Source organism: Eptatretus burgeri, chromosome 8 (assembly GCF_056783735.1).
Source record: "Eptatretus burgeri isolate ZD-2024b chromosome 8, Ebu_testis_v1, whole genome shotgun sequence".
Taxonomy (NCBI): domain Eukaryota; kingdom Metazoa; phylum Chordata; class Myxini; order Myxiniformes; family Myxinidae; genus Eptatretus; species Eptatretus burgeri.
Window position 1 is genome coordinate 44,275,586 of NC_140968.1, and position 20,874 is coordinate 44,296,459.

The window sequence follows — 20,874 nt, forward strand, 5'->3', positions numbered from 1 at the left end:
GTACAGAAACCTTTTCGGGTAGCCGCACAGGGTATCTAGAAATTGTGGAGACCGAAAACATGGGGTTGCCGTACGGTCTTTGATTTGATGTCGCACGGTGACCTTAGGGCGTCCCTGCGGCGGCCATATAATTTTCAAGGCAGACGCAAGGTAGCCTCAAGGTGCCCGCAAGGCGACCGCAGCGGGGCCCTAAGGCGAACGTGCGGCCAGACGGACGGTAGCGAGTGGGTATATATACCAGTTCTTTTTCTTATGTGTATCATATCTCATATCTGTCATATAGATTGTGGACCAGGTTATATACAGATGGTTATATACAAATTATATACAGATGACCAGGTTATATACAGATGGTTATATACAGAAGTAGGTAGGTTATATACCAGGTTATATACATGGTGATGTGTCTGGTCTGAGCTGCTCGTGAAATGTGATGATGTGTGTGGCAAACACCTATACTCCGATCTCTAGCGGTAGCGCACGGTGGACGCACGGTCGACGCAGACTGCCACGGTGGCCGACGTAGGACGCACGGCGGGCGTAGTGGAACCGTGTGTCGACCCTGCGTTGCCCGCAGGTAGTCACACAGACCGCAAGGCCACCATACGGTGAACACAGGAATGCCTTAGGACGACCCTACAGCGACCGTGGAAAGAGTGCGGCCGCCATAATTTTTTGGGGGTTGGAAAAATTCATTTTTCATTGATAAGAGCCTACGGCAGCCGCACGAATAACGCAAGCCCACCGTACGCCCTACGTACGGTCGACGTAGAACACATCTACGTCATGGCTACGGCTTGTCGAATTGCTACGGCCAACTTAGAAATGAAAAAAGTTATAACTCCGCGCTTTAATTCCACGGAGACCCCTACGGCCTGTAAAAGATAGCCATATGGCGTAGGGCCACCCTGAGGCCACCTCAGAAACTCTGCGGCCACTGCACGTTTCTGTCAATTCAAGGCGACTCAGGGGGACGTTTCTGCCTTCGTATCCTACCCGTAGAGCAAATGTGACTCATGCTTTACCAGAATGGCAGTAAAGTTGGTGTTTACATGGACTTGAGAAATCCACCCAACCACAGTGCAGTGGTTCAAGGTAACACCCTGTGGAGATCTCTACCTGGGTGGACGATTCAGTTAAGTTGAGGGTTCTCCCATTTGAATTTATCCTTCCTTGACATTGATCAATTCAATAAATAACATAAATATGTGAAAAGGATTGTAATCATGCCTGGTAGTGGCTCCATGGTTAGGGTGGAGGGTTTGGGATCCCATGATCCTGAGTTCAAATCCCACTTGGCTGTCAAATTAATAGCAGGTGGGGTTGACTGCCTGTCATCCTTCTGAGGTTGGCAAAATGAGTGCTACCATGCTGGTATACTGTGTTGGATTGGTGACCTGTCCAGGATTGTGTCCAATAGCCAAGGATACTCCTGAGGCAGCTCTTCACAGAGTATGATCTTGATGGATGGATTGTAATCCTTTCACATATTTACAGTCATGTCTTTCCTTGGAAAATCAGAGCTACTCAGAGTCTACAATGCCTTTATTCATCGCTCAATGGTGCACTGCTCTCCACTATGAGCTGGTGCTCCAGTATTATATATATTTATATATATATATATATTTATATATATATATATATATATATATATATATATATATATATATATCTCAGAATTATTGGAATCTCCCATGATGAGGCTGATGCTCAAGGTTTGTTGCTCTCACATTGCAGTCAGGCTGGTGGTCTCTGTTCTGTTTTTAACCACCTCTCCTCTGATACTGCTCCTTTTGCTTTTGCAGTCCTCTCACCCTTTCCAGCAACTTCAGGATGCACATGTTCTTCCACTGACCCTCTCCTGGTTAAACTTCCAAAATCCAGGCTGACTGCATACCTCAACTCCTTTGTTCCTCACTTCTCCCATCTATCCGACTTCCTTATAGTCGTCATTCTTTCACACCCTTCCCTCCAGAGCTTCAAGCAGGGTGTATTCCCATGTCGTGTTATCTCCCATCATGATCAATGATCTTTATTACCTCCATTAACCCTTTCTATCCGAAACCTCTTTCTGATTTCAGAGTTCTCTTTCTCTCTCTCTCTCTCTCTCTCTCTCTCTCTCTCTCTCTCTATCTCTCTCTCTCTCTCTCTCTCTCTCTCTCTCTCTCTCTCTCTCTCTCTCTCTCTCTCTGTCTGTCTGTCTGTCTGTCTGTCTGTCTGTCTGTCTGTCTGTCTGTCTGTCTCTCTCTCTCTCTCTCTCTCTCTCTCTCTCTCTCTCTCTCTCTCTCTCTCTCTCTCTCTCTCTCTCTCTCTCTCTCTCTCTCTCTCTCTCTCTCTCTCTCTCTCTCTCTCTTGGAGGTAAGTGGATAGCAGAGGGGGTGGTGATCAGATTCAGAAAAGTATTGATGCTTGCATAGATTGGGCTAAAGATTGGCAAATGGAATTTAACCTGAGCAAGTGTAAGGTGTTGCGGATGGGAAAGAACAATGAAAATAGAGATTACAGGATGCAAGGGGTAATTTTGGAGCATGTCACACAGGAGAAGGATCTGGGGGTGGTAATAGATAAGGGAGGTGAGCAGGCAGCACAATACGTGGCAGCTATAGGAAAAGCAAATAGGGTTTTAGGTTGTATTCGGAGGGGGATCATTTATATATCAAAAGAGGTGGTGTTAACATTGTGTAGGAATTTAGTGAGGCCACATCTAGAATATTGTGTGCCATTTTGGTCACCACAACTCAGGAAGGACATGCAGAGGGTTCAGCGCAGGGCTACTAGATTGATTCTGGACCGAGCTCGACTCAGCTATGAGGAGCGGCTGAAGGAGACAGGGCTTTATTCACTAGAAAGGAGGTGGTTATGAGGAGATATGATAGAGATGTTTAAGATAATGAAAGGTATCGATCAAATAAATGCAGATAAATTATTCAACAAAGTAGAAAGTGATAGGACCAGTGACCATAGTCTGAGAGTAAAGAAGAGGAGAGTTAAGATGGTAGCAAGGCAGGGACTTTTACTCAGAGAGTAGTTAATGCATGGAATTGTCTCCCTGGAAAGGTTGTGGCAGCAGAAAAAGTAGATAAGTTCAAATTAGAATTAGATCGGTACCTGGAAGTTATGAAGATAGAGTGGTATCGGGATGTTGATTGGACTTTTAGGTGGTTTGAGCATTAATGGGTGATTGTGTGCATGTGTACGGAGTGCTGTTGGTGGGGGTCTTGTCAAGGGGGGGGGGGGTTGTGTGGTTCATTTGTGTTTTTAACCAAGCCCCCTCCCCTGAGGAGAAGGGAAAAAATACAAAAACAAAAAGAAAAAAAAACAACAAGATTTATTTCATTAATCAAAAACTTTTTTTGCATTATCTTCCTTGGATCTTCTGTAGATAAATTAGTATGGTGTTCGTGCAGGTATAATGGGCTGAATGGCCTCCACCTGTGTTAGATTTCCTTGTATCTCTCTCTCTCTCCCCCTCTCTATTTTCCTGTTAGTTTATCCACTTGCCAGTTGTACCCAATTGTTACCCCACTACTTCACAGTCAATTTTAACCTTGCTCTTACATGAGCCTCGCTCGGGTAGAAAACCAAAATGCATTTCTTTTCTCTGGCTTAATTCTTATACTTCTTTTTCTACCTTTACTGAGCTTTCTATCCTCCTTTTTCGACACCAATTATTATTTTGACTTTTCCTGATTTCCTCCTATTTCCCCCAGAAAAGGTTGTAATACTTTTTTTTCGTTTTTTTTGGTCACCATTAGGCTGTAAGGAGCATTTTTAATAAGTGGATAAAAACAAATTTCGCTCCAATGAAGGGGTGCTACTTGAACTCTTCAAATTTGATAGATGCTAGGCCAAATCTTCTCCAAGAGATGTCTGCCCAACGATGCTCTTTTTAGCCTCAAAGTTGGCCACCTATGTAAAAAAAAAAGGCACTTCATGGCATTTTGGCCATTTTCATGAATTCATGCCTCTGAGACTACTCGTTTGAGGGTTATGAATCTCAAGAAACTCTAAAATAACAAAACATAGTTTCCAAATCATAAATATATTGGTTGCCAATCCTTTATTGAAAGAATTATCATAATTGAACCAAAGCAATTTAAATCGTAATCTTCCTCGTTTTCGAGAGATCGTAGTTTTGTTAATAATAATGATAGACAAATAAAAATATACATCTCTGTAGAACCCACGATGGACTTTCAGAGGATGAAGCATTGTGGTCAAACAATCAGAAAAGACGTTATAATTAGTCTAATTCGGTACTTCAAAAAAGTTATGATCAGATTTCAACGACGAAAAGGTTATCAAATGAAGCGTATAATGAGCAGCATATACACATAAACTTGATGTCGAGGATATATCTTAGTGTGTTGATTCCATCAACTAAGACAGCACACTGATTCGACCTAATTTGATCAGTTAATTATGTCGGTCTCATCATCCTCGGTCACTTTTATCATCACCCTCAAATAACGCTTCTGTCGATGTTATGGTGCAATTAATACAAATTCTGGTATTTGCAAATATTCATACATGACAACCGGAGTTGCGATGGGTACGCTGATGTGAATTGCACTTTTAAAGTTTACCAACAAGATCGATTCAGGTGTAGGATATTGTGTCATCTGTACGTTTGTCAGTTCATCATTTGCCACCTGCCAACCATGGCCAACAAGCGATGGACCAACAAGAGATGGAGCATGTCTGTGAATAGCCACTTGATAATTAGCATGCAATTTGTTGTTATGAAAATAACTTGGGAGTTAATGAGGGGTTACTTATTCATCAGTTATATCTTAATGAGTGTTCGCATAAATGTTGGTAACCCCAATTAGCAACAATCTGAATGGGATATCGAGTTAGCCTCTCCTGTCATCCTAACCATCACCAGTCTCTTATCCCCATATTGCATCTGTGTGTAATGCTAAAGTCATCCCCATTATCCTTTCATGACAAAAATCGCTTTTAGTGGGGCGGATATGTGAAATCAGTGTGCACTTCTGGAAAGAAGCATTAAACTTTGCCATAGGGGGTTTTTGGGTGTGCCCATTTCAAAAATTGCGGGAACCACGATGTCACTCCAGCACTTCCCGCCAAAAATTAAGAAATTCAAAATGGCCGCCACAAAACACATTTTTTCCCATTAAACGGCTCTAAGTAGCCAGATTGCCTTGATATTGATGTCTATACCAATGTTTTTGAGGTCAAGGAATCCAATAAAACACATGTAAAGACTCTTAACATATATCTTTATTGTAAAAAAAATTTAAAACGCCCATAGCGCAATTTCCTACAACAGTCAACATAAAAAGTGAGTGCACCGATTACCATCTTGGCACCAATACAATTTTTATGAGTTTAAGGGATCCAATTGTGCATCATTCGTTCTGTTAAAGGGACACCTATGCTACACAACAAAATGACATGAACAAGTTCCAAGAATTACCACCAGGGGTTTACTATTGCTCCAGTAGCCAGGCTTAACTCTACTATTCAGCCATGTAATGATCAGGTACAACACATGTAGTTCCTTTAGAATATGTATTTCTCAATACTGCAGGAACTATATGATGGAAAAACTAGGAAAACCATGTGCTAAGGGTGCAGCATATGTGTCCATTTAAAATGTTGTCGAATTACTCTAACATATCAGTCACTATGTCACTGTAGTGTTGTGTTAACATGGCCAAGATTTACTTCTTACTCTCTGTTACACTGTCCCGAGCAGAAGTACAACTGTGTACATGGCAGATTTGCTTTGACACAAGTGCATCTTTTAGTGCATTCCTTTTTGCATCCGCATTTCAACAGTACTTGACAACCTTTGGCTGCCTCTGGCAGAGTAGACCAGCTTGGAGTCCATGGGGAATCATCTTTCACTCTCTCCCAGCCCCATATATCTGGTGATGGAACATTGGGCTTTCCTACAAGTGACTGTCCCCAGATATGCCCTGCCTGATAAACAGCCCTTTTTACATGCTGTTCTAGGGCATGTAATGTTGGAGGAATGTTTTCCATCTTACGGTTGTTAGCGAACAACTGCTTCCTGGCTTCATTCACATGGCAAAGTGCAGATATTCGCTGATACAAGAGAACAACATATCTTTCTATTTGGTCCATATCGTCTTGGGATAGCTGAGCTGGAGCACAAGATAAACTAACGAAAGTAGGTGTAAGCTGAGGCATACTTTGCCATGCTGCCCAAGCTGTTTTCTTTCCAATTCCAAAGAAGGCAGAAACAGTATCACATCCTGATATTGCATGCATAAACAGAAGACCCCAAGATGTATCATCACCTAATTCAGCTGAAATCAGGTGACAGGGGATATACCGTACTTTAGACCCATGACCAAATGCCACCCATATTTCACACTCCTTTAAGACACTTGCCACAGCAATTGCAATAACCACCACATCGGTATCCGTAGCATGTATCATCAGCTTGGTGAATCCGTGATTGAATGAATTGAAAGCATGAAACAGGAGCCGTCTGTCCGCTTCCTCATGAGTGCACGACAAGTCCGAGAGATTGGATATGGGTGATGAAACAACTTTCTCGCCATGTGTAGAGATGACTAGCTTCCGTTCGGGGGGTTGAAACTCCTGTATTGCACTGGCTAGGAGTTTGAACAGACTCTATTTGTTCGAATCGCAACGCAGGAAATTCTTCCAGTTGATAGGCATGTTTGTGTTGTTGGCAACTCTGAGATTGTTTCCAGATCCACGGTTCTGTCGTGTCTGTGCCTTGAGGCTGTCCTCCTTGTATACATCCCATACTACATCCAAAGGAACAACATCCTGGAGCATGCGTTCCAAATATGGCAGGAACACCAGTTGTGAGTAGTCCTTGAAAGTTTTGACAGAAGTCTTTGACTTGTTTGGATCGAGTTTGTGCACAAGGGCAGCGCCATCAACAATTTTTACATCCACTTTTGGAACAGATTCTGCTTGAGGTACCAATGATTCCAAACATTCCATCAAGTCTGATTTGCTTGATTGGTGCATGATGCGATTCGCTGCCAATGATGGAGGCCAGGCATGATTTTCATGCCCGAAGAAAGCATCCATATCACTGTCTCTAGCCTGGCATGATACATCCTTGAGAAGAGATGTACATCATTGTGTAGGTTGGAGATTTTAGAAGAGGATTTCACAGGTTTCTTTCCCTAACTGGAATTTAACAAGGGTAGATTGTTCTTATGAATGGTGTCATTGAATGCAGTGATATTGGCATTCAAATGCTCCGCAACAAATTTCTGGTATAATGTTTTGCCGATGTCCTCTGCCGACCTGACTGCATTCACCACAATAGCAGGCATTATCACTTTAGTGTCAAGCGTGTAGAGGTCAGAACTTGTATCAGCAAAGGGGTTTCCAATTTCCTCCATCACATCAGTGACACTCTTTACTCGAGATCGGAACTTCTTCTGCATGCTTAGTATCTGTTCATGGTGGTGATCTGTGTACTTCTTTTTCATGGAATGTTTTTCATCAAACTCCGTTAAAAGTCTAGCTGTTTCTGGGCCTGCCACCATCCACCGTGTCAGGGCGGCTTCATTTTCTGTGACACCTATAACACCCCCATTTCCTTTCACCATTGCATTCAGCTGTTCATGGACTTGGTCATGAGCTAGTGCTGAGAACTTGTGAGTAGTTTTCTGCATAACAAAGTTGCCCTTGAGGAATTCTGCATGAGTTGTAGGGCTGTTCACTTCTAGGGCAAGTCGATCTCTTACATGAACCGTCATCCAGCAAGCATAATGGTAGTGGTCAAGAGTGAACATCCATGGAATAATCCTCCCAAGTGATTCTACATATGGAAGAAAACTTTGTTGACGTTGTGATCTAAGGAACTGTAGGAATAGGATTTCTAACTGCCAAACTTTGAACCAGTAATCAAACTGAGGATGCTCAGACGCCATCTCATTGCACCATTCATCAAATCGTCGCTGTTCATCCTCTGGTGTGATCTTTTGGTACTCATCATATGACCTGTGTAGCAGAACGAACAGAGCAGCTGCTGTTATCTGATGGGCCCATTGATCTCTGGATGTGTATGAACCTTTCTCTAGACCGTCGACACCCCCCTCTGATGTAACATCGGCTGAAGTAATGAAATAGGTCCAACCACTTCCATCAAGCCAATCACCCATGACTTTCAACATGGCCATTTCTATGTGGAGACCCCCCATCAGTATGAAATATTGTTTTTCTCCATATACCTCCGGCCATTTCCACTGAATTCTTTTTGCGATTGCATATAATGGTTGATCAACTGTGAGCACAGGTATCTGTTCTGGATTGCAACGAACTGTGATTTGTTTGATGATATAAATTCCATGCTTTACCATAGCGAGTGAGTGTGCACCATCTCGAAACAATGGCAGTAGAGTGATGATTGCAGGAGGCATGGGGACAGACAACTGAACGCTGGCAAAATAGGCTGACCATGATATGTTCATGTTCACTAGATAAGTTTGGCTTGCATCAGCCAAAGCTGTCCTCACGTTTTCAAACCAAGGCATTTGCGTTTGATCTTCATTCACGGCAGCAGGTATCGAACTCGCTTGATCATCAGTTACAGTTGGAATGACATTGCCTGGGAGTGATATTAGTGGGACATTAGTATATGACATCACTATGATACGTTTCTATGAAAATTAGTGTTATAACAGCAATATTTTAAAATTTTCAGCATGAAGATGTAGGTTAGGAGTCTTCTCATGTGTTTTATTGGATTCCTTGACCTTAAACACATAGGTATAGACATCAATATCAAGGCAATCAGGCTACTTAGAGCCGTTTTATGGGCAAAAATGTGTTTTGTGGTGGCCATTTTGAATTTCTTAATTTTTAGCGAGAACCGCTGGAGTGACATCATGCTTCCCGCAATTTTTGAAATCAGCATACCCAAAACCTCTCCAGAGCAAAGTTTCATGCTTCTTTCCAGAAGTGCACAACTCCACCAAAAAATGTTACATATCTGCCCCACTATTTAGCAATATTGTTGCTACACGTGAGTTAATTCACCCCTCAGGCACGCTTTTACAAATGGCTGCTGCACATGAGTTACTTCCATGCTGCGAGAGACATGTGCGACACCCACTCAGTTGGTTGGGGGTGCAGAGGGGAGAATAGGTGCTGGCTATAAAAGAAACGAGGCACACTGATCACACACAGGCCAGCTCCACAGCGCCAGAGACAGACAGCTATACACAGCTCAGCGGCAGCCAGACAGCCACGGAGAAGCAATGCAGGCAGCAGACCCACACAACCAGAGCCATTGCCAGAGATAGCCAAATGGAGCCTCACCAGAGCCATGGAGATCCAAGGGTGACACTAGACTGAGAAAGATGCCAGCATGCCAGACAAGACACATCACAAGTGGAGAATGGTCTTCAGTTCAAAGTTGTAGGTTCTGTTATGGGTTTGGAGAACAGTTAAACTTCTTGTTCTGGGTTTGGAGCATTGGAAGGTCTCCTTCAGGGTTATCTGCTGTCGATCTCAAAGTTAAGTTTCTGATCGTTATCTGTCCCGTTTTAACTGTGTATTTTCTTACCTGCATGTTACTGTGTGTTCCTAGTTCGGTTTTGTTTCAAAAATCGTGCTATTTTGTGAGTTTTCGTCGACCTTGTCTTACCGAGTGCTTGAGGCCTACCCATCGTCCCCCTTGGTGTACAATCGTGTTTATTTGTATTTTGTTCCCATTACCTTAAATTTCTATCTTCCCCACTTTCCCAACGTCCCCCATCGCTCCCAACTAAACACTCTATTTCTTGTCTTAAATTAAAAAAAAACCTTTCTCCTTGCACACTCACAAGTCTCGATTCTTCTTATTCTTCTTCTCCTTATTCCTCCTCTTCTTCTTCCTCCTGCCGGCACATCATCTTTATTCTACTGAGCTGACCCTCTCTCGCCATTACCTTCACGATTTCTTCCGATCTACAACCTTCCATTCCCGAATCTTACCTGTTCTTCAAAAATACATCAAAAAATAATAATCTTCCTTGTTTCCTTTCGATCTCTACACCTCGTGTAACCACGTCTGCCTCTCTCTCTCTCTCTCTCTCTCTCTCTCTCTCTCTCTCTCTCTCTCTCTCTCTCTCTCTCTCTCTCTCTCTCTCTCTCTCTCTCTCTCTCTCTCTCTCTCTCTCTCTCTCTCTCTCTCTCTCTCTCTCTCTCTCTCTCTCTCTTTCTCTCTTTCTCTCTTTCTCTCTTTCTCTCTTTCTCTCTTTCTCTCTTTCTCTCTTTCTCTCTTTCTCTCTTTCTCTCTTTCTCTCTTTCTCTCTTTCTCTCTTTCTCTCTTTCTCTCTTTCTCTCTTTCTCTCTTTTTTTCCCGGTACTTTTCATCATCGACCCAGCAGCTTCACACTGCGTTTAGCGTCCAAATTCACCACACACTTCCACAATTTTACTTCAACCTTCCCTTTTCCAAATGTTACGCAATCCTTATTCAAAATAAATAATTTCACTTTTGAGATACACCTCCCAGAGCCAAGTGCTTCTCCCATAACCACGTGATCTGTTTAGACCCCCTGCGTTTATCGATCCAATTTCACCATTCACCTCACAATTTTTTCTACAACACTTCCATGACCTAATCTGATGAAAACTCTCTCAAACAATAACAATAACAATCTCTTATAATGCTTCATCTTCATCTTTCACACATGTGGTACTCTTTACTGTATCATAATGCACTACTCTTCTACTATTTAAACAGACTGCTCTCAATTTGACCTCTCCTTCATACCTTGCCTAAAAAATCCAACCGTTACAGCGTTTCTTATCTCTATTCTCTGAATTCGCCTTTATTGCATCCATCAAGAAACGTGTTTAATCGCATCTCTGACCTAAAACTTTTAAAAACCCCAGTTTGCTATGAATGTTCACTTTCCATCAACCATTCTTTTTTTCCAATTTCAGTGCCAACTCACCCCTCTCACCCCTCACTCTCAAAGCAACCATCACACTCTTCTCCCTCCAAGCCTCCCTCTCACCTCTCTCAAAAACTCAATCCTCACCTTTCTCCCACCATTCACCCCCCCCCTCACTCATCCTTCTCAAAGTTGCCCCCCCCTCTCATCCACAAAGCTGCCTCCTTCCACTACCCTCTCACCTCCATCTCTTCACTCCACCTCCTCAAATCCTCAACTGCCTTCTTCCCCCTCTCTTGTCTCCCCTCTCCCCCAGCACCACAGAGCCTTTTCTCCTCCTCATCCGGCCCCCTCCCCAAGCTATTCTGCAATTCCCCACACTCTTTCAACAACCCTCCTTACCTCCCCCTCCCCTTGTCCCTTGTCCGACCCTCCCCTTCCCCTCCCACCCCCTGCACCCAAAGACTCCTCCCTCCCTCTTCATTAACAGTGTGGACCTCAAATATCCGGGGCCTTCGCTCAAACCTTTCAGATCTTTCCATACAGGTTTCCACTGACAAACCAGACATAATCTGCCTTAACATAAAACTTTCCTCCCCCAAGACGTGTCTGACTCCCAAGTATCTCTCCCTGGTTACTCCCTCCTCCGGTATGACAGACCTGAGCCTTGTCCTGGTGGAGGAGTTGCTCTCTTCATCAAAGACTCTACTCCTCACTCTCCATGCACTGCCCTCACTCCCGCACACCCCCAGGAAAACCTCTGGCTACGGCTTCCCCTCCACTCCCACCTCATGTTTATATGTGTGCTGTACGTCCACCTAACAGTGATGACTCCATCTCCACCTCACTATCCGAAAACATCGACCAACTTCTATCTTCTCATCCAAACTCTCTCTTCCTCATATGTGGCGACTTCAATTGTCATCATGCCAGTTGGCTAGGTGTGGGTACCTCTCTCACCTGTCATGGCACTTCAGCAAAAGCTTTCTGCGACTCATTGGAACTGACTCAATCAGTCAACTTCCCGACCTGGATCTCAACCAATGGTACACCATCTCTTCTGCATCTGATTTTGACAAATTTCCCTGACATTATCTGCTGCTCTTCCTCTGCTCCAATCGGTTCTTCTGAGCACATCCTTGTCAAAGTGGACATCTCTCTGGCTATTATCAGAGAACCACCTCACTGCCGTCGAGTCTGGCATTTCACTCAAGCCGACTGGCAGGGTCTCCAAGCAGCCATCAAACTTATAGACTGGTCTCCTATCACTACTTTCTCCAACATCAACTCATCCTGGGAATTCTTTCAAAGAAACTTGCTCTCCCTCATGCACAGATTTATCCCCTCTCATCTTCAGTTGTCCTACCCTTCCTCCCGCCCTTGGTTCACTGAAGCTTGTGGTGAGGCAGTTGTCCTGAAACAACTTGCCTTTGCCTCATGGAAAGCAAACCCAACTGAGGCTCATCTCAGTTCCTTCCATAAAGCTCAGAACAAGTGTGTATCTACCCTCAGAAGAGCCAGAAAACATCTTTCTGAGCTCAAGTCTGAACTTTCGAACCTCTCTCCCTCCTCAAAATCCTGGTGGCCTCAAACCAAATCTGTTTCTGGTGTATGTTCCCCCTCCATCCCCTCCCTTACCTCAAATAGCCGCACTGCTGATACCGCACGTGAAGGCTGAATGCCGAAACTCGGTGTTTGCAGCTAAATCTTGTGTCCAAAACCCATCACTTTCTCTACCCACCTTACCCAGTCGCACCCAACTGTCCTTGGACTGTGTCCTTTTCTCCTGACAAGGTGGAAAACTTGCTGTCAAACCTCGACTCAGATTCTGCAACCGGTCCAGACGGCATCAGCCCATGTGTCCTAAAAACTTGCTCCTCTGCTCTTGCTCACGTGCTCTCTGTTCTGTTCACCCTCTCATTTGTTCAAGCTCATCTGCCATCTGCTTGGAAATCAGCAAACTTTACCACCCTGCATAAAAAAGGTGCAAAAAGAGATCCCTGCAACAACAGACCAATTAGCCTTCTCCCAATCATCAGTAAGGTTACGGAGTCCATCATCGCTTCAGACATCAAATCCTTCCTCTTCTCCAATGGCTTGATTTCCCATCATCAATTTGGTTTCAGACCAGGTCACTCTACCCTGGATATGTTGCTTCTGTTCTCCCAACAATGGATGGAGGTCCTCAATGCCAGACAGGAAATCCGAGCTGTATCCCTGGACATATCACGTGTTTTTGACACGGACTGGCACCCTGCCCTGCTCACCAACCTCTCTTCCTATGGTGTCCAAAGCCATCTCCACTCATGGCTCGCAGACGTTCTCTCCTGCCGCAGTCAACGTATTGCTCTAGATGGAGTTCTTTCATCCCCTCTTCCTGCCCAGGCTGGAGTTCCTCAAGGTAGCGTTCTGGGCCTGTTCTTTTTCTGGTTTTCATCAATGATCTCTCTGACTCTCTGGAAAATCCTCAATATCTCTTTGCTGATGACTCCACCCTCTGCTGTACCATCGGTCTTCCCTCATACCGGCAAGCAGCAGCTTCTTCGCTCACTGCAGATCTGGATAAAATCACAAACTGGTCCAACACGTGGAACATTTCTTTCAATCCGGACAAATCTCACACTCTCACTATGTCTCTCCGAAAGGACCGTTTAGTTAGAACCTCCCCCCCCCCCCCCATCCACTTTCTCAACAATCCTCTGGAAGAACTCCTTTCTTTCAAGCTTCTGGGTCTGACTATCTGCCATGACTTTTCCTGGGAAAGCCACATTTCAAACCTCGCCTCCAAAGCCATTCGCCGATTAGGAATCCTCCGTCGTGCAAAGTCCTTCCTCGGCCCACCTGAGCTCCTGTCCACTTACAAAGCTTTCGTCCGCAGCCTGATGGAGTACTGCTCTCTCCTCTGAGCTTGTGCTCCTGCCTCCCACCTTTCTCGGCTTCATGCCTTGGATACCAAGGCATTTCAGATCATTGGCATCTCCCGCAATGAAGCTGAGTCTTTGGGCCTCTCACTCTCTCACCACAGGCTGGTCGGTGGTCTTTCTGTCTTCTACCGTCTCCTCTCCAGCCTCGCTCCCGCTCCCCCGCTCTCTCTGTGATTTGTTCCCATAATATTTCCGCAGGGCGCTCAAGGTCCGCCAACAACCCCCTTCTGGTAAAACTACCAAAATCACGAATCACTTCTCACCTTCACTCTTTCATTCCTCTTTTCCCCCACCTTTGGAATAAACTCCCTCACTCTATTCAATCCCATTCTTCCCTCCAGGCCTTCAAAACAGCTGTTCACCACCACATCTTATCATCCCCCATCCAAATCCTCGATCTTTTCTACCCCCGATAATCCACCCAAGCCTACCTCCTTCAAATTCCCTGCTTTCCTTCCTGAAAGTCCCTGTAATGTCCATCTTGTATTCCCCATGTTCCCTGCCCCATCCTTCTCCCTTCCACAGATCTCCTCATGTCTCTGTTCCCCACTGTTTTGTCCTTTCCACTCCCGCCCCTCTTGCCTCATGCCCCCCTTGCTGTGCGTTGTGTGTTAGCTCTCACACGAGCCTCGACAAGGTATACAAAAAAAAAGAGAAAAAAAAGGTCTGAAGCCTTGTCTGCACAAAAGCATCCTTAGCGTCTCTGTTGACCCACAAGACAAACTTGTCCCATGCCTCCCGGTGCTTCACAGGAAAGACCCTACACACACACACACACACACACACACACACACACACACACACACACACACACACACACACACACACACACACACACACACACACACACACACACACACACACACACATACACTCACACACATCTACACTTCTGTCAACTCTCCTGTTCATCTTGTTTTCCCGACCGAATATGTCCATGTTAAGATTAGTGTGAAGGATATCCGTGGAATCTTGTTACTATCCACATTAAGCATGCCGTTTGTTGTTCTCTGCCATTTGTATTGTCTTTCTTACTTTGCCTTGATCCCCATTATTTATTAAACCTGTCCTTTAAAGTGAGTTGCTGTGCATTTTGAGCCACAAAATCATCCTCCAGCCTTATCAAATTCACCGTAAGACTGTACACATGCACTGAAACTACTGCGCAGTTGATTTGGCGAAAAGCTAACCACACTACCTGCATAATCACCGCGTGTCGAGGTCCCTCCATGCTTTGTCTTGGGAGTTTCTTTCTGGCAATCTCGTATCTTCCATTTGGGAGACCTCATCCGCTCCAATATGTTGGTAAAGTGCATCTTCTTTCCCTTTCTATAGAAAGCACTGGTTGAATCTTACCTGGTGAAAGTATGAAAACTAATTCAGCCGTGAGACAATTATTCACCAAGATCAGCTTTCAGGCATTTGATGATGATCACATGGGTGCGATTCTTATGGCCGGTCAAGGAAAACAAATTGTCTGGTATTTGATGACTCAGTGCTGTCACGATCACAGCAACATCAGTATCCAGACTGTGAATGACATTATTCTGGTGAATAGCACTGGCATGTTGTGCATGGATGAGGAGAAGGGTGACAGCCTCTTCGTGGTCACGCCGTAGCTCATTCACAGACTGGACAGATATTTGGGATGAGGTGAATTTCACCATATGACACTTCCAAATGAGGGACAAAACCCAATATTCTCATCCAATTTTGAGCAACTTGGGTTGACTGTCAAGTGTTAAAATAAAAAAAAAAGAATTATACAAGGGCCTCCTTGGTCTCACTGGAGGCAATAAGTTTCTTCCACTGACCGGGAATTTTTTGTTCCATGCTATAAAATCGAATGACAATCGAGCTATGGGCATCGTGGCGAGAGCATTCGTTATCAAAACTGCAAAGGTACTCGTCTATCACAAAATCGTCCCAAGTGCTACAGAACTTTTCCTTGAGCTGTATTCTGACAAACAGAACTCCTTTAGCCAAGTCATCAAAAGTGTGGGGTATGCGGCCCAATGTATGGATGATAGTCATGCCATCCACAATAAGAGCTGTATCACCAAAGAAGGAGATAACAAGGATATTCTCAGTCTTACTCGCAATCAAATAAAAAACAGATTTGTCCATATTCACCATTCTGCCATCCACACCTGAAGGGGAGAGAGGGGGCTGGGTGAGAGAGAGAGAGAGAGAGAGAGAGAGAGAGAGAGAGAGAGAGAGAGAGAGAGAGAGAGAGAGAGAGAGAGAGAGAGAGAGAGAGAGAGAGAGAGAGAGAGATAGAGATAGAGATAGAGATAGAGATAGAGATAGAGATAGAGATAGAGATAGAGATAGAGAGAAACTGGACTGAGAATATAAGATAAAATTTAAAACTTCTCTCGTATCAAGCTGGCGAGTCTGGATAATGATTCGGAGCCATGTAAGCAAATGGCGATGAAGTACAGGGTAATTTCTCCACTGCATTTCACCCTCGATGTCATTTTCATTTGGTCAGCCAATGGCTTCAGCTTATGAGACTTGAGAACGGAGTTGAAACCTACTCTGGTGGTCAACAAACATGAATTCACACCATCGTCAAAGTAACGTTTACCTATTTTGACACTGGCATTCAGGTCATTTCCTGAACTTAAGTACAGGAGAGCCATGTTTGGATCAAATAGGTCCACCATTGACTCGACAGTGGAGGTGAGGCTTTATATGTGCCCTTCGTCCCTCACAGAACAGGCCCTGTCCATATCTTTTTTATGACGAGGTTCAGAATGACACATGAAATAACTTGGTATCATTGGGCTGTCACGACATGTTCATTTTGAGGCACGATCCAGCGATGAACAAATGTGCTGTTGAGACTGCAGACGTTGGTGATGCCAGCTGACCTACTTGAGTCTCATTTGATGATTTGATCGATAGCCTGGTCATAAGCTTGCAATGCAAATGCATGTTCATCTTGTCGGTGGACAGTCCAGTGACCACGCTCATGGAGTTGCATGTAGCACTCAGGGTGACTCGTGGAAGGTGCAACCATCTCAACCCAATAAGCAGTCAAATATTGGGTGTTGTTAACTTTGCCACATGCAAAAACAACAAGATGAGCAACATGCATCTGGCTGCTGCAAGTGGAAGTTCCTTGTCAGATTTGTGAGTGGCTCGTACAAAAAGAAGCAATTTTTGGACCATTTCAAAGTAAGATGACCAGATGACGAATGTGGGATTTGCTTCTTTCTGCTGCTCAACAAAGCTGTCATGTATGCATAGAATGGCAACAAACTGAGGGTTGTTCAGGGACTTTTTGTATAGACCGAGATACACATCATTTTTTAATGTTTACTGGAGCTGTACAAGTAGCACCTCTTTTATGGGACGGAACTGAACAATAGCTCAGGCCTGCTCGTGGACTACATGGCACTACATACTTTATGATATATTTTGAAATGGTTCTTTAAAATATGGGTTGTACACCGCTCCTTCCCAATTCTATATGCAGGCAGTACTGTTTTTACTCCTTTTTCTTTCTTGCTTTCTTGTTTGTTACCTCCACCACCGAAGGTGAAGGAGGTAATATTTTCACACCTTTCCGTCTGTTTGTTTGTGTACAGGATATCTCAAAAAGTTGTGGACGGACCTGGATGGAATTTTGTGGACAGGTTGGGTGTGTGACAAGGACTAAATCTCACTCTCTGCATCGCTCAATCCCACTCACTACATCCCCAATCTCACTCTCTGCATCCCTCACTCTCACTCACTGCTTCCCTCACTCTCCCTCACTGCACATCTCACTCTGTATTACTAAACCTTACTCTCTGCATCCCTCAATCTCACTCACTACATCCCCAATCTCACTCTCTGCATCTCATCATCTCGCTCTGTATTACTAAATCTTACTCTCTGCATCCTTCACTCTCACTCAGTGCATCTCATAATCTCACCCTGTATTACTAAATCTCACTCTCTGCATCCCTCAATCTCACTCACTACATCCCCAATATCAATCCCTGCATCCCTCACTCTCATAATCTGCATCTCATAATCTCACTCTCTGCATCCCTCAATCTCACTCACCACATCCCCAATCTCATTCTCTGCATCCCTTCCTCACTCTCTGCATTCCTCACTCTAACTCACTGCATCCCATAATCTCACTCTGCATTACTAAATCTCACTCTCTGCATCGCTCAGTCTCACTCACTATATCCCTAATCTCATTCTGCATTACCAAATCTCACTCTGCATCCCTCACTCTCACTCACTGCTTCCCTCACTCTCCCTCACTGCACATCTCACTCTGTATTACTAAATCTTACTCTCTGCATCCCTCACTCTCACTCAGTGCATCTCATAATCTCACTCTGTGTTACTAAATCTCACTCTCTGCATCCCTCAATCTCACTCACGACATCTCCAATCTCACTCTCTGCATCCCTCACTCTCCCTCACTGCATCTCATAATCTCACTCTCTGCATCCCATAATCTCACTCTGCATTACTAAATCTCACTCTCTGCATCGCTCAATCTCACTCACTATATCCCTAATCTCATTCTGCATTACTAAGTCTCACTCTGCATCCCTCACTCTCACTCACTGCATCCCTAATCTCGTTCTCTGCATCCCTCACTCTCACTCACTGCTTCCCTCACTCTCCCTCACTGCATCCCATAATCTCACGCTGCATTACTAAATCTCACTCTCTGCATCACGCAATCTCACTCACGAAATCCCTAATCTCATTCTGCATTGTTAAATCTCACTCTGCATCCCTCATTCTAACTGCCAGCTAATGATCCAGATGGTCATTTAAGCAAGTACTCAATAAGTTGATGGAATTCTTCAGATCTCTCTTGAATGAATGGCTTATTTTGGTGGGGCATCTCCCATTATGTTGTCAATCAAGAAATTGAGATCAGAAGGAAATGAGCAGCAGCAGAGAGAGCAAGAGTGAGTTCGCTCAGACCTGGTGGGGTTGCAATGTGCAGACTGAGATAACTGAGGTGCAGACACCAGGACAGTTAGGTGCTGCGAGACACTTGTACGTGGATGAATGTTTTGCAGGTTTGGCTCTTCGAAGTCTGATCCTGATCTGTCAGTGCCCGAGGTGAAACACAGGTGATCGTGCAACAAGCAAGTGGACTTTCCATCATGTGGCATACCAAAGAGACACAGGGAACAGGACTGTGTGCCACCAGGAGTAGCTGATTGTGGTGACACTTGTTAGGGAAAAATATAAGCTGCCTTATCTCCCCAGCAACCTCCCAACCGTCGACCCCCCTACCCCCCCCCCCCACTCACCAACTCCCAAACTAGTGCTCTCAATGAGTGGAAATCACAGTGATAGTTGAACAACTTGGCCCAAGTAAAGTAAAAAATGTCACATTTAATGGTGGATTTCACAATCAAGTTTTTGTGTATGATATGCTGCATGTTTATGTATCTGTGCCGAGAGTTTGAGAAATAGTCAATGCTTTTGTGATTGATAATTATATATTAAAGTGAGAGATCTCACTTTCTTTGTGGTTAACTACGTCATTGAAATTAAGAGTTTTGGGACAAAAATATGGATATATTTATGCAACCATTCCATTTATGAGTTGTAAAAATATTTTGCACATATATGAAAATAGTAGTTAAGCAAATAAACTCATAATATGCGTCCACAACCATCCTTGACTATGTTGTGGAACTTCGGCTGAGGTCCTTCCTTTTTTTTTCCGCTCTCACTTTTTCACCTTTATTCGCTTTTAAATTTGTTTTCTCCACAACTACATGAGCAATTGACACAGAACTTTCAACATAGGAACTGGAACTGGAACATAGGAGCATCTATCCATGGATTTTTTTTAATTACATGATGATTGGAAGGAAAATGTGGTCAACATTCCAAAAAATCAGTTTTCTGCAGGCATGGGTTGTATGGTGTTTCACAGATCAGGAATAAACGGCCTTGAACTCACTTCACTCGGCCATGGCCAAATTATATTTTTTGAATGTGCTGGATCTGTTTTATTTTCTGCTAGTATGTCTATTGTAAGCGATTGAGCTTACGTAAAAGAAGATTTTAGGTTTACCACTCAGCTCGGCAATATTTGTGATTGACACAGCGAGAGGAACCATCTTCTGTACTGTTCCACATCATGACTTTGGGAGAGTCAATTGGACCCCGAAGGTGGTGTCAAGGCCCAGCTTGTACTATCTCACACACACACACACACACACACACACACACACACACACACACACACACACACACACACACACACACACACACACACAAACATGGAAGTGGATACTTTGAGACCTAGAAGGGATACGTTCCACCTTCTGAAACCTGCATCTGCAGACAACAACCAACGACACACACACTTTTGCCATTTTCATTCCAGTGACACATGTGATGATATGTATGCATGCCGCCATTCAGCATTGTCGGGAGGTTATTCAACACCTGTCGTACAACCCAGATTCTACCTCATCTGACTATCTTTGGCCCTGATGGATGCCCTCAAGGCAAGCATATCACATATAATAAAGATGTCAAGAAGGTTTTCCGATTGTGGCTACCCAGCATCACTAAATTGTTGAATGCTGCAGGCATCAGGAAGCTGACACTGACATGGGACAAAGGCATCACCCACTCAGTAAATATGTTAAAAGTAACCAGCCATATGTATCCCTCAATCAAGAGCTATGGAGAGCAAAGTGGCAAAATTTGCCTTTTTTTTGGCAAGTCTGCTGTTTGGTAAGTGGCACAACTCTGCATTTTCCTTTTTTATATTAAAAGCACCATCACAGAGCAGACTATCTATGTGCAGGTGTGTTTGCTTAATGTCTGCACAATAACCACTCTTTGATTCCTCCTTACTCCAGCATGTGACCGAAACTGGCATTGTCATAAGTATTGCAGCATCAATGGCTCAACTAACATCGAGCTCGGTGCAGCGGAAGGTTAAAAATCCCACGATGAACCGAATGCTTATAGCTCCTGTGGAGATGTTCCAAATTAATGGTGGACAATGCACGTCCTGGTCACAAGGAGAGACACGAGAACCTTGGCTCTTCTAAAACAAACGGGTTTATTCCTGA

The 20,874-nt window shown here is 44.1% G+C and overlaps 1 protein-coding gene across 1 annotated transcript; it reads right to left on the reverse strand.

Annotated features, from left to right (window-relative positions):
- Positions 1-5,422: 5,422 nt before the first annotated feature.
- On the reverse strand, positions 5,423-8,702 carry LOC147021629 (uncharacterized). Its single transcript, XM_085893749.1, has one exon. The coding sequence runs from the start codon at positions 8,631-8,633 to the stop codon at positions 7,164-7,166; it is 1,470 nt and encodes a 489-aa protein (XP_085749875.1). The 5' UTR covers positions 8,634-8,702; the 3' UTR covers positions 5,423-7,163.
- Between the last annotated feature and the right edge of the window lie 12,172 nt (positions 8,703-20,874).